The 14,642-nt window shown below is 34.2% G+C and overlaps 1 protein-coding gene across 1 annotated transcript in view; it reads left to right on the forward strand.

Annotated features, from left to right (window-relative positions):
- The first annotated feature begins 886 nt into the window (after positions 1-886).
- LOC117992064 (transcription factor sem-2-like) overlaps positions 887-14,642 on the forward strand; it is a 194,481-nt gene continuing 180,725 nt past the window's right edge. The window contains exon 1 of the mRNA XM_034979717.2: positions 887-1,351. Within this exon, the coding sequence (XP_034835608.1) occupies positions 1,232-1,351 (120 nt within the window). The 5' untranslated portion in view covers positions 887-1,231. The remainder of the gene's footprint in view (positions 1,352-14,642) is intronic.

The raw sequence follows: 14,642 nt of genomic DNA on the forward strand, positions 1-14,642 counted from the left end.
TAATGTAATAAAGACTAATATAGGATGAACATTTTATTTTTTTATTTTTCTAGTGCTTAAGCTCTTAATAAATAAAAAGTGCGCTTATATTATGCGGGTAGGGAAGCAGATGGTACTAAAAAATACATGTGTTGAAGAATAAAATGTACGTACAAATTCTATAGGTAGGTAGGTATACGATTAAATATTTAAAAATGTTTATTCCTGCTTACTTAATAATTAAATAAAATCAAATTCATTCATCTCTTCTCTACATTTTTGGAATTAGTAGGTACACTTTTTGAGCAACCAATAACGGATTTTCCTGCGACTTCGTCCACATGATGTAATTTGTAGTCTAGTAGGTACTTAGATTAATCAAAAATTGCTAGGTATTTCAATTATTTCATGCATCAAGATTCTCATCAGTACAGAAAAAGATTTTATATGGTAACTAAAACCATAGGTAATAAATCATAATTGAGTTCTGAAGTTCAAAAAAACATGAGATTCTAAGCTTGTTTCTAAAAAAATAATAGGTAGGTATCTACCTACGTTACGTAGTATCACAGTTTTACGATACTATTCTATGGTTTTTAGTCAAGTTACTTGGTCCTAAGTACCTAGCAAACTTTTAAGAAACATCAGTTTTTCTAAATTCCCATGGTTTTTGACGAGATCAGTATGTTTTGCAGTTGGTTGCTATAGGACGGCAGTAGGTATGTCCTAGCAACATAATAATTGTAGCGAGCGTCATTTAACTCATGCAATGATACATCGAGTCGGAGACCATACACACATGCAGTCGCGGGCAAGGGCCGCGCGAGAATGAGGCGCGGGGCGGGCGGGGCGCTTGCGCGCGGTAGGGGCGAACAGCTGAGCGGGTATATTGACAGCACTCTGCACGTTGCCGACTAGTTAGTAGGTCCTCTGACACCGCGGAGTGCAGATGTGCGGAGTGTAGCCGCTACAATCGTAATGCCACACTTTGATAACTGAGCGGTCGCGTCCCGCAGAAATTATGACTTATGGACCGCCAGCCGAGAAAGAAAGTGGCCGATTTATAATTCTAGAGCGAAAATTAAGAATAGTGTCCAGATATTGGGAGGTCTTCGGCGATACGTCCGCCGTGAGGCTCCCGCGTCCAAAGGAACTCGTCTAAACTTTTCAGACTTTTATTACTTTAGTGTTTAGTGAAATAGGTGAACTGTGTTTTTTTGTGTTGAGTTTTTTCGGGGTTTTATTTTGCACGATGGTACCCCAGCAAATTTCGGATGTGCGTTCTCTGACGCCCACCTCGAGCGGCGTTCCTGTGTTCGGATCGCAACTGGTGGACAAAAACTCCTCAACGCCATATACTGATGCTACTCAGGTAAGCTAGATAGGTTAAGTGTTTTGGATTAGGTTAGTTTGTGATAGGAATTAGGAAGTGAAAAAAATAATAAAAACAGTCAAAATATAAATTTACAAAAAAGTAAAAAAAAAAAATGAAAAAATAACAACTGAAATTTAAAAAAACCGAATACATATCTACATAATATATCTATAAATAAAAAATACTGCAGATATATTAAAATATTGCATAATAATCAAAATTATATAAATTAATATTAATGATAAAATATGAATTTTGATGAATTTACATCATTAAAAATATTGATTCACTATCACTACAAAATTATCAATAATAATACTAAAATCAGCAAATATACGACTATTCTAACACGTATTAAAGAAACACGAGAAAATACTGAATAATTTAAAAGAAATAACAATAAATATATTAAATAATTGGATCAAAAAAATATTGTGCAAATTTATTCAGAAAGCACCCCAAATTCGACATGAAAACAAAACATACTCAATCTAAGGTCTATTAAAATATGAAATAAAATCAGCAAATATAGATTTAGCTAAACAAACATGAAAAAGTACAGAATAATAAAAAAACGATTACTTACAATAATTATTAATAGGATCAAAATAACATTGTGTAAATTATTCAGAAAACACTTAAAATTTATATAAACATACGCTCAATAGAGAACAAATATCAATCTAAGATCTATTAAAATATGAAAATTAAGTGTTCCAAAATACAAACTTTAAAATTTATTTAAAATGCCTTAAACGCTGAAACATCTAAAAGGCAAGAAAACGGTACCCTCTGAAATAAAGTAGCTACGCCAAGAACTTCCGAACGTTAGCAAACTTCCGTAAACGCTACCTCCCGATTAAATTACCGTTGAAAATTCAATTCTGAACTTTCGAATAACGAAATTGAACCATTTTAATTTTCTAAAACGTCACAAGCTCACTACGCTGCAGGAAAACAATAATAAACAAAGTGCGTAATAATTTTATCACCCAAGTTTTGAGCACGTAGAAATTTGTAAACATGTTTTTATAGATAATCATAAATTGAAGAAAATACCTTAAGATATAATATGCATACAAAAATATACATATATGCAATTACGTAGATATTGTGGTTTATTTTTCTTTCCTGTTTTGACGTTTTCTTTTTACATTTTCCGTTTTATTCATTTAATCATCAAAAGATGATACAGATAACACATAGATTTTTGAAAAAACCAAACTTCTTATAGGTAGTTTTCTAGTCTGCAGTGAAAAAATGTAATGACACCCCTTACCATTAAACAAGTGACACTTTAAAAATTTTGGACATCCATCTTTTAGAGTGTTATTCTTGAATGTTTTCGTATTTTATGATCTTCCACTCGATCAAAAGATTCGCAGTAATATACTATATAATATGTAATATTATAAAACAAAAAAAATTATATATTCAATCCAATTTGTTTATTAAACTACGAGTAGGTAGGTATTAATAAATATGTATTAATAAATTGTGTCAAACAACGCAGTTAAAAGACGATTACAATAATAGCTTGTTTAAACATCATTAATAAAGTTAATGTTAGTCAAAATTATCTAGTGTTTGTTTAGCTATAACTTATAAGTAGGTATACCTACTACCTTCTTACTCTACCATCTAGACAATTAATTTGATAAATAGTTCGTTTGGATAACGTTAATAAAATTTAAAATTTTATAACTTTAAAAATCTCACACTTTTATTAAGAAAGCAACATTTGAAAATCTATAGCATGTTTTTGTGAAAATGTTTAGCTGTAATCTAGTTATATAATTGTATAAATATAATGATAAAATAAATCACAAAAATACAAACACACAGCGGTTCATTAATTAATAGAATAACCTAATAAAAATGCTAAAATATAGCAACGTAAAAATATAGTGTATTAAAAAAGTGTCGGTCATTAATAAAATGTGAAATTAAACCTCAAGTTCGCGAGTAAAATTATTTTTCGCAGCTTACGTGGTTATTACCCGTCCATAAATTAAATTTACTAAGCGACTTGCTAACGAAGAAAAATTATTATAAAACATGCGAACTTTGAGGGGAAATGCGGGAATCCCGCGTTGATAAAAAATGAATCATGTTAAGTAAATAATATTTCAACTACTTATAAAGCATACGCTCCTAATAGTTTTTAAAGATATAGTGAAAAAGAAGAATGAAATATTTACATAAATGTCAAACTGAAATTTTTTGCAGTACAAGTGAAAAATTTATCAAAACATTTAAAAACTTAAGTGCCTAACATAAGATCTTACTTACTTAGTCCAAAATAAAGAGAAACAAAATGAGTTTAACGAAGAAATATCGATATTAGAAATAAATGTCAATTTGCATTAATTCACAAAAGAATATACCTTTCAAAATGTTTAATTTTTCTCCAGTACCTACTTAATCACTGCTTAAATTTAAGCCAAAATTCGGAATAAAAATAAATTCAAAAAACGTTTAGTTAGATTTTCAGAGCATTAAAAATTTTACTTAATTATGCAAAACACTTGAAATATGTCTCATTCTTGTAAATACCGTTTTTAAATATTAAATCTGTGAAAGAAATTATAGTTACTGTTTTATGCTAAAACGAAAGAGATATTTTTTACAAGATTTATAGTTTTAAATTTTTGATAGCTGTGAAAGGTTATTTATCACGTCTCAACGTTAAATAAAAACCTAGGAATTAGTTTTTTACGTCTCGTAAGACCTAGGTAAAGTGTTTATGAGCTGCGTGAGTGAACCTATTAAAGATATAAAATCTGAACTTTAAAAAACACTCCGTATCGAGTCGTGCGTGCAAAGCTAATCAAAGTTATGTTTATTTAAATTTTAGTATACAAATTAACATAAAGAGACTTAAGGAACGGAATAGTATCATTTTGTTTACTTTTTTACTAGAATTCCTCTATATGATTCTGAAATAATTAATAACAAGTATTCATATCCTACTAACTATTACTATAAATAATGATATTATTTGAAATTCATGAATAGTTCTTCTAAAATTGTGATAATCACATTCAGATCCAAGTTTTTAAAACCATTTCCGTGATATAATTCTGCTGAAATAAGATGATAATCTTTGAATTAATATGTTTGACACGTGTATATTTGAGACATTATTCTAGAGTTCAAATATAATTTGTCAGAACACATGGAAATTATTTAAGATGTTGTGCAATATCACAATATGTACTTACACGATTCTGGTCACGTACCTACACAGAGCTCTAATCAAAAAACCACCGATCTAAGAATATTACGACGTAAATCCAGTTTTATTATTCACCGAAATAAAAAGAGGTGTAACGAATTTAGTGCCCATAAAATAGAAGGATCAGCTTAAAGACTTAAAGTATAAAAGTGGAAGGCGGGTTTTTGTGAGAGTTTACTTACCTGAACACCGTGAATGCTGGATGATGGATCATAATAGTTTTCTTTTCAAAAAAAGATCGATTCTCGGAAGCAAAAATCTCCGTAAAACTCTGATTCAATTTAGTAATTTAACAGAAACGCAAACCTATTGTCGGCTTGAAAATAGATAAGTAGATTCCAAGCGTTACAAATGCATAATATAATTCAGAACTGTATGACTGTTACGAACGGATAAAGCTCGAATTTCAGAAAATAGGAAAAAAAGAAGTGAAATGAATAAATGAAGTGGACTGCAGTCGAATGACGTAGGCGTGTCTGCGTTAAACACGACGAGGAGCGACACACCACGTTATATTTTTCATTATCGCATTAAACGTTATCCATCACGCGATAGCTGCAAATGTAGCTGTAGGAGTCAAAACAATCGATAATGTAGAAAATAAGGAGTTTTTTTACTTTATTGCCGAACGGAGGATCGATCGAAATATCCGTGAAATGCGCCGGCGAACCCGAGAGTGCATTAACATTTCAATGTCAACTCGTAATATTTTTAGTCATCCTCTCTGCGTGTGTGAGTGGCCTTTCACGTACAGGCGAGTTCATGCGCGTACAGTACACGTCTGTGTGTGTTATGCGTTCGCTACTAGGAAATGTTAATCTCAGGTCATTCGCGCCAGCAATTTTGCCGAGAATATTAAAGGGAAATGAATTTTCGTACGCTTCTTCTTCTACGCTCAATTTTCCGCTTACGTTTTTTCTTTATCGGTTTTATCGGGTCTGGGACGTTCGCTATCGAAACTACCGTTGTACGATAACAGTATCGGGCATTTGTCATTGTACAAAACAATTTGTACAGAGGCCTTTGACCTGAAATAATGGACGATAATTCAATAGCGTATTAAATATTTTGAAGCAGTAACAGAATCGTGATTGTAACATAAGGAAACGATTAATCAGGATTGTAATATTGTACTGTAGTTTGCAGCACAATGGGGTGGATAATTAATACTATTTCATTAGTCACGAGATGATATTATGGTATGTAAAGAGCGTGATTATCATTATTTAACAAGGTGTCACGCTTGAGAAATGACCTATTCTCGAACGATTTATTCCTCGTCCGTCAAGAAGTTTTTTTCATCAAGAGGAAAATATAACATCACGAATGTTAATAATTTAGTTCGAACCGGCCATTCGTTTACATTAGCTTTGAAATATTACGCTGTGAATTGTTCTTTTCACGAATTTAATACGGACTAAATTTTCGTGCTCAAATTCTCTCGGTTTGTGTAGCGCAGTGGTCCAGTTTACAAAAAATACTAAAAGGGCGGAGTTTCGGACGGTTATAATCCGAACGGCGAGCAACAGACTTGTGTCGAGTCGGTTTTTGTTGTATTTTTTATTGGACATGTAGCGCAGTTGTGTATGGCAACAGATCTATTTCCAAGGTTACAGCGCCTCGGCTTCATTTATTACTGGAATTGTGATTGTTACGTTCTCCTAACCGATTGTTAGATTAAACATAATCTGAAAAACTCGCCTCGCCCGCTTTTAATTTACTTCAAACACTTCCTTGAAATAAAAGGCGCTACATTTCTAAGTCAACTTTTTCTTCGTGTCCGTCTGCTATAATGCTGAATACAACCTCCACTCACGAAAGGCTAGGTTTCGGTATTTAGGGAATTCTCATTAGGTTCGCCCTCAGTTATTTTATTTCTACTTAACGTTCGCGATAACATCTGAGTGGCGATTTCAAAAGATTACCGATTTCCTTGCACTTTCACAAAAGAAAATATAACTGCCGTCTGGCTGCGTGGCGAAACAATAAATTAAATGTTTAAGGCTGCCCGCTTTCAGAATCAATTTCGTGTGAATCCTTTACTCGAGTTTATCGTTTAAGTAAGCAAATTTATGTACCCTAATGCGCTCTTGGTAGCGCTGGAAATCAACGTTTGATTGTAAAATACGTACCCATGTCGGCAAATGCAATTTGCTCAGCACTTGTGGGTGGTGGTTTAATGGTGCCATTATACAGGAGAATGGCGTTTGTTGCACAAGAATTACCTTCAAGTACAGACAAACATTACCTGGAAGTATGTTTAGTATTGAAATTTTAATGTGTTTCGAGTGCTGACATTTATCTTTTTCGTTGATAACGCTGTGATAGTTGTTCTTCTGTTAAGTACCTTAAAACTTTGTTCTGTTTGCTAAATAATATTTTTATTAGTAAGATAGTATCATTTAAACAAAACATAGAGTACTTATAATGCTTAGGTAATCGAAAAATCTCAAGCGTTTTAAAAAACTTCAAAAAACACAGAATGTAACAAATAAACAAGTAAGCAACGTAAAATTACTGATAAAAAAATAAGTAAGCATATCTAATAAAACGACACTAAGTACTCCAACTAATTAATATTACCACAGTCGGTACAGTTAATTCCAATAAATTACCTCTTGCTAGTAATATAAAACCGAACCTATTGTTTAGACTATAAGGATTCAGATAAGTAAATAAACAAATAAAAAACCTAGCCCCACTTGAATTAATAATAATATCGAAGCTGAAATATCACACTAAAACATCAACATAGAAATTTCAACCCTGTGACATTCGAAAACACAAAGTCCAGCAAATAGCAATAAATTTAACGTCACGTTGACACCGCCTGAAAATCGCTACGACCAACTTCTAGGCGAAACACCAAAACTCGGCCATATATCTTTCAATTCCGCATAAGCTTCAGTTGGCTATTTGATTGTAAACATACCGGACTTTAGAAAATTTAGTTGAAATTCATCCGAAGTATTCGCGTTGTTTTCACTAACTGCTATAAATTGGTGTTATCACCAAACTTATGTCAAAGCGAACGAAAAATATTGATCTTAGTATGTGTATATGCGTGTAACTTTGTTTACCAAACTATTATTGTACATCAACTAACCTAAAAGAACACACTAATTCTTCTTCTCAATCGTTCACTCTTGACAGAGTGGTCGTGGCTATGAATATTTCACTGCTGCTCGTGCGATCTTCCTCCAGCGATTTCTGTTGGCGGCATTATGTGCACACACAGAGACAGGCATGTTTGTTGCAGAGAAAAGAACACACAGAACACGCAAAAAACAGAGTTGTTGTTGCTTCTCTATTTTTGTATTGTTGTAAATTAAGTTAAAGTTTTTAAATCTATACAAGATTCCAAAAATACCTATAATAATAGATTGGTATATTAGTATACAATGCAAAAGTAAGAAAGAGGTTAAGTGGTTGGAATATCGTTTAGGATCGTTATCATTAAGTGTAGCCAATTGTAATAAATGTAAGTTCTATTTGAAATATAACAGTACTAATAACATTTCTCAAAATTTCTTCACCGTCATTCTTCATAATTAACGGGTGACAAATTGTTTGTTTATCCTTAATGATCCATAGCATGGATTATCCAGTACATTTAACTATTCAGTCTTGTCTCTATAAATGCATAAAGAACCAAGTAACAGGTTGTGTTGTTGGACGGTATCAAATGTAACATTATCTTTACTTTTAATCCTATTACCTTCTTAGTTACATATTCATATTAAATTTCTATGACTTATTATAGTCTTCATACTCACAAACTCATAATTACGTAGATTTTGTGTTTTCTAGTCAACTTACTGAAATTAGACCCAGATTTTATTTTAAATCATCATGCTTTGATGATAAGACTTAAGTACTTTTTTGATCAAAAATTTGAACTAAAAAGTAAAATTTATCTGCAAACAATATAATAATTAAAATGACTTTAGTATTTGTATAACAAAGATAATCATGAAAGACATGAAGGGTAAATTTAATCAATAATATGATTAAATTGGGACATAGTAATAATATAATAGAAGCTGTAAATACTCATGTAATAAATTTGTACCAACGAGGTAACTCAGTAGATTCGAACAGTAATAATGTCTTTACAACTATTGTTAGACCAATAAACAAATCGAGGGCGTCAGACACTGGAATAAGCAGAAACTTAAGTTCATCTTCAGATTAGCTTAGCTGCGTGTATCTACATAGTTATTGCCAAAAAAGTAAGTAGTAAGTCTCTGCAAAATGAACAGACTTAACTTTTAATGTACCTGTTTAATATTCTTATATCTTAAAGAGATTGATTTAGGCTACTTTTTATTCCAGAAAATTAAAAAGTTCTCACATGAGTTTTATAGAACCTAAATCCATGCAGACAAAGCCGTATATCAACTGAAATAGACAAGTAACGTATATTGTCGGTATTAACTCCTAGAAGCACTTTTCAGAATCTATCAAAAACGTGACTTGAAACGTGGCGTAACAACTAAATCGTGCGGCTTAATAACAAATCTGTTAGAGCTCTAACATCCAGCGCTGTTTACCCGCGTAATCCGAACGACTGGTACAATCTTACGCCATTAACCGATTGCTATTACTGCTGACTGTGCACAACTGCAAGAAATCCCCGAGTAAGTGGGAAATATATTTTAACCAAGTCAGCGAAATCGTTGCTGTTATTAACAAGAGCAATTGAAATTTTTGTTAAAACAGCGAAAATATATACGATTGGTGAACAGAATCAAATATCAGTCGTAGTATTATACTAAAAAAATATAAAGTATTTTATGTGATATCAGCGTATTTTGTGGGAAAAGTCTTTTAGGTAGGTAAGTGTGAATTATAAACAACAGATAAAGGATATTTTTTGTTGAATAATTTTTATCTGTGTCGAACTATTTTGATAGTCTTCCTGATTAAGGTTTGAAAATATCCATTACTAGTTGCAATACAGTATAAGCAGATGTATGCCAATTAAAGTCAATCGAAATAAAGAATATTACTTAATAGGTATAAGGTACCCACTTATTCTGAGTTTGTGCTTCGTCGTATGTTTCTTTAAATTTAAATACCAGCTTTATTTTTTACATTAGCAATAATAAAACTCGTATTCTGAAATTATTCTCGCATCACTGACAATTATGGCGGTATTAAAAAGTCGCAGCCATATATTTGTAGAGTCATTAAACTTACTTTGAACTTTTAAAAATATTAATGTCAATATAAAACTTAAAGGTTGCTCGAATAATGCGTAAAGTTTTGCTTTAATTTTTTTTTTATTATGTGTGAAAGAAATCTGTATTTGTACAATCTTAAAGCAATCGTGTTTTAGAATCGTGAAATGCCACAGGCTAAAAGTTTCGTGGTTAACTACTTAGGCGTTGTACATTTTGTAATGAAATGTTAAAATATTGAATACTTTAGACTAATTAGGTCGTTTTGTAAGTGATTGCTAATAAAATTAGTTGTTTGTAAAATTAAGTAGGTTTTTAATTTTGTCCTGCTCAATATTATAAATGTGAAAGTGTGTTTGTTTGTGGGTTTGTCCTCAACGAAGGAATCACTTAAAGTGACGTGATTGTTTGCATGTATATATAGGTAGTTAGAGACTTAGAGAGTTATAGGTACATGTTACATTATATCCCAAAAAATCGTATTATGTAAATCGCTTCAGGTATTTAGAAGTTATGGTGGAATAAACAAACTCACATGTACATAAATCCTGAAAATAATAGATACCTACACTCGTTTTTTTGAGCAGTCATGTAAAAATCAGTCTGTATAAAAATAAATCAAAATCCTTATTATGCTTAAGAAAAGGTTTACTTTACATTTTGCAATTAACAGGGACGAACAATCATGGGTAATTGCCCCCTTTTTCATTTAATTCCACGCGATGGTACATCGAAAATCATAAAGTTTACGACTGCCGAAATTACGGGACGCTCGTCCTCTGTACGCTTAGTACAAGATTTTGCATCTCATCAACGTTGATAGAATTCGAGTTTCGTTGACTCCAGTGTTGAAGTAAAATGAACTTTAACTGCCTTGTTTTAAAGTTCAAATTTGCCCATACATCTACAGCCAGCGCTCCAAACGGAAACTTTTTCTTTAATTTTAATTTATAGATTAGCGCTAGGCTGAAATCAGACCTGCGTACAAGAGATGATGCAACGTAAGATGAAGCGCGCTTGTCTAGAAGATACCTATTCACTCTTGATTTAAAGAATATGGATATGAATACCTACTTTATTAACGGAGACAAATGATGTCAGCGCGTTTCGAAATTAAAATCGGTGGTACTGAATTTTTGACTTTAAATCAAGAACTTTTCGATTCATTTTAAATTGAAATGATTATATTTAGACGCTCGATTTCTGCCAAAGTTGGGTGAGATGTGAGATCTCATACTAAGGGCAGTGCTTTCGAAAAATTTCTTTAAAACTAGATTTTGCTGGGCTTCCTCTCTCCTCGGTTTTACGACCCCTTCCTTATCAGCCGCGTCGGTTTATGGCGTAATTAATTCTCTTATATGCCCTTCTGAGACCGCTGTTTTTAATGTCCACTAAACTTGAGTGAGCTTCGTGAAAATTTTCATAATCTCTCATGTATATTAAGTAGATATATGTTTAAGTTTATTACTATCATTAATTCAACTTTTTTATCCTTAATTAAGTATAATAACATGTAGTTAATTTAACAAATTATACCAATATTTAAGATAGTATAATCATAAAATTTGACATATTTTCCGATAGCTGTTGATAGTCAAAACTATTTTTGGTTTCATGTTTTAAACAAAACCCACTGAGTCATGAGTGTAGAATCTTTAACAAGTGTGTATAGACCCCGCATATAAAAGGATATTTACCTATAAATTTCAGCTAAATGCAGCTGTGGCGAGTACCGTTATCAACGGTAAAAAAACTCATCATCATCATTATCATCATTTTAACGCATTGCCGGCCTAGGTGACTTTTTTCAAAATAAGTACCTAAGTAAGTAGATAAGTATAATCTTAGTATAATAACCTTTTATAACGAAATTCCGCAATCTATTTTGGACTTGCCTTTACACAAGTTTAAAAAATCTATTAAAAGTATGCTCCTGCAAAAAGCATATTACCCAATCGAAGATTATGCAAATGATAAAAGACATTCTTCTTCAAAGAGTTTCTTGCTGCTTGGATAGGAAAGGCATTCCGAACCAGTGGTAGAGGCATTTGACCATTCAAAATTAGTACTTGTAAAGTTTAACTGAACAAAAAAAAGCATTTTTGTTTTATTAATTTTAAACATCTTTTATCATTCACAATGATTTTATCACACAGCTAGCTCGTTCCTACGACTTCGTTCGCGTGGACTACACAAATTTCAAACCCCTATTTTACCCCCTTAGGAGTTGAATTTTCAAAAATCCTTTCTTAGCGGATGTCTACGTTATTATAGCTATCTGCATGCCAAATTTCAGCCCGATCCGTCCAGTGGTTTGAGCAGCGCGTTGATAGATCAGTCAGTCAGTCAGTCACCTTTTCGTTTTATATATTTAGATTAGGTGGAACTGTATAGAAAGAAATTAGAAGGAGTCCAAAGGCGACTTGCTATAGGTATTTGTGGAGCATATCGAACAGTTTCCACTGAAGCCGTGCTAGTGATAGCCGGGCTTGTGCCTATTGCAAAACTGGTAAAAGAACGTGCTAAGCTGTTCGATAGCAAGGAGAAAACACTTTTAGAAGTGCGAGAAGATACCTTGAAGGAGTGGGTAAAGGAATGGTCGGGAGCAGGCAAAGGGACCTGGACCAGAGAACTCATTACCGACTTGAAAAAATGGCACACGAGGAAGCATGGGGAAGTAGACCGCTGGCTGACACAAGCACTCAGCGGCCACGGGGTGTTCATCACCTACCTCTTCGCAATAGGGAAAGCGCCTACTGAAAATTGCTACTTTTGCGGAGAGGAAGACACCCCGAGACACGCGATTTTTGAGTGTCCCGCGTGCGCGGATCTTAGAGAAGCAGCACAGGGAGCAAGCGACAGTGTCAACGCCCAAAATCTGGTAGCCCGTATGGTGTCAAGCGAGAATGAGTGGCACAGATACGGTCAGATGCTGAGAGCCATAATGTTGAGAAGGGAGGATAGAGAAAAACAAGAAAAAAAGGAGAGAGAGCAACCAAAGGGTCAGCACGAAGTAATGTTACACGGTTCCGTGCTGATCTCGCAGAGGGGGAGGTCTTTTTAGTCCGTGCGAGTCGGACACACCCTGTCGATAGACAGAAGTCCATTAGGGATTTTTCCTCCTCCTAGAGAAAAAAAAAAAAAAAAAAATATTTAGATTAAGTTCATTGTATATCATGGATTGCCGCAAAGTACCGCCTGCTTCTATACAACATACAAGATACTGTATTAGTTAGGTTAAGTTCGGAAGTAAAAGGCTATTTTATTTTTGACTGCAATCTCACCTGATGGTAAGTGATGATGCAGTCTAAGATGATAGCGGGCTAACCTGGAAGGGATATGGCAGTTTTTATTACCCCTTTGGTTTCTACACGGCATCGTACCGGAACGCTAAATCGCTTGGCGGCACGGCTTTGCCGGTAGGGTGGTAACTAGCCACGGCCGAAGCCTTCCACCAGACCAGACCAGAAATTTAGAAATTATAAAATTCCAAACCCCTGCCAAGAATCGAACCCGGGACCTCCCACTAATAAGACCACAGCGCTCACGACTGCGCCAGGGAGGTCGTCAAAGATCAAAGGTATAAACATTTTGTATCATTCAAAATGATTGTATCATACAATTTTGTGTAGGCATTAGTAACAACTAACAAGCCTAAGTCTAGTCGTGATGTGTTCGCTAGTGCCAGCCGTATAATCGGCAATGACCTTTAGAACTCTTATTTCGTTCAGTCGGAACCGGTTCGTGATCTACGCCAAGACCTGTTTCGTGTTGCTACGAGTAAGTTCTACCGGGCGAGCTCATGTTTCTTAACTAACCGTATTATTAAATTTAACTAAACAACGCTTCAGATTAGTTAACTACAATTAAATCCTTCTAATATTATAATTCACTCAGAGTCACTCAGCGGGCGATGGAGAGAGCTATGCTTGGAGTTTCTCTACGTGATCAAATCAGGAATGAGGAGATCCGTAAGAGAACTAGAGTAACCGACATAGCTCAACGGGTTGCGAAGCTGAAGTAGCAATGGGCAGGGCACATAGTTCATACAATCAATAGACGTTGAGATCCCAAGGTGCTAGAATGGCGACCTCGCACCGGAAGACGCAGCGTTGGAAGACCCCCCACTAGGTGGACGGACGACATCAGACGAGTCGCAGGGAGCCGCTGGATCCAGGCGGAGACCGTGGCGTGTGGAAGCAATATCAATACGTAACTCTATGAAAATTTCAACTCTTTACTTAATACGATTCAAAAGATACAGCTCGCTGACAAACGGACGGACGGACGGCGGAGGCTTAGTAATAAAATCCCATTGCCACCCGTCGGGTAAAGAACCCTAAGTGTTATATCTTGTAAGAATGGTACGGAACCTTCGTGTACGAGTTCGACTTGCGCTTTTTGCACTTCCATTGGGTTTAAATTTTAAGTTAAGCAGGAATGCTCAGCTCGACTAACACGCCATTGCAGCTGGGTGAAAAGAATTTTGTATTGACTTTATTTCTTTAACTGCTTCCACAAAATACCTACTTGCGTTTTCTTTTCTGCAGTTCAAACGTGGAATTATTAATGCTAGAGCCTTAAGAAAAAATGGCCAAGTGCGAGTCAGGCTCGCACACTGAGGGTTCCGTACTACAGTCGTATTTTTTCGACATTTTGCACGATAATTCAAAAACTATGATGCATAAAAATAAATAAAAATCTGTTTTAGGATGCACAGGCAAAACCCTTTCATATGATGCCTCACTTGAAATAGTTATCTTACTTCGAATATTGAAAATACTAATTATTAGTTCATGACCACAATTTAATTTTTTTTGTGTGATCTAACCCTAAATTCACGGTTTTTAACTTTTTCACCTAAAGC

This window comes from Maniola hyperantus, chromosome 20 (assembly GCF_902806685.2).
Source record: "Maniola hyperantus chromosome 20, iAphHyp1.2, whole genome shotgun sequence".
Lineage (NCBI taxonomy): Eukaryota > Metazoa > Arthropoda > Insecta > Lepidoptera > Nymphalidae > Maniola > Maniola hyperantus.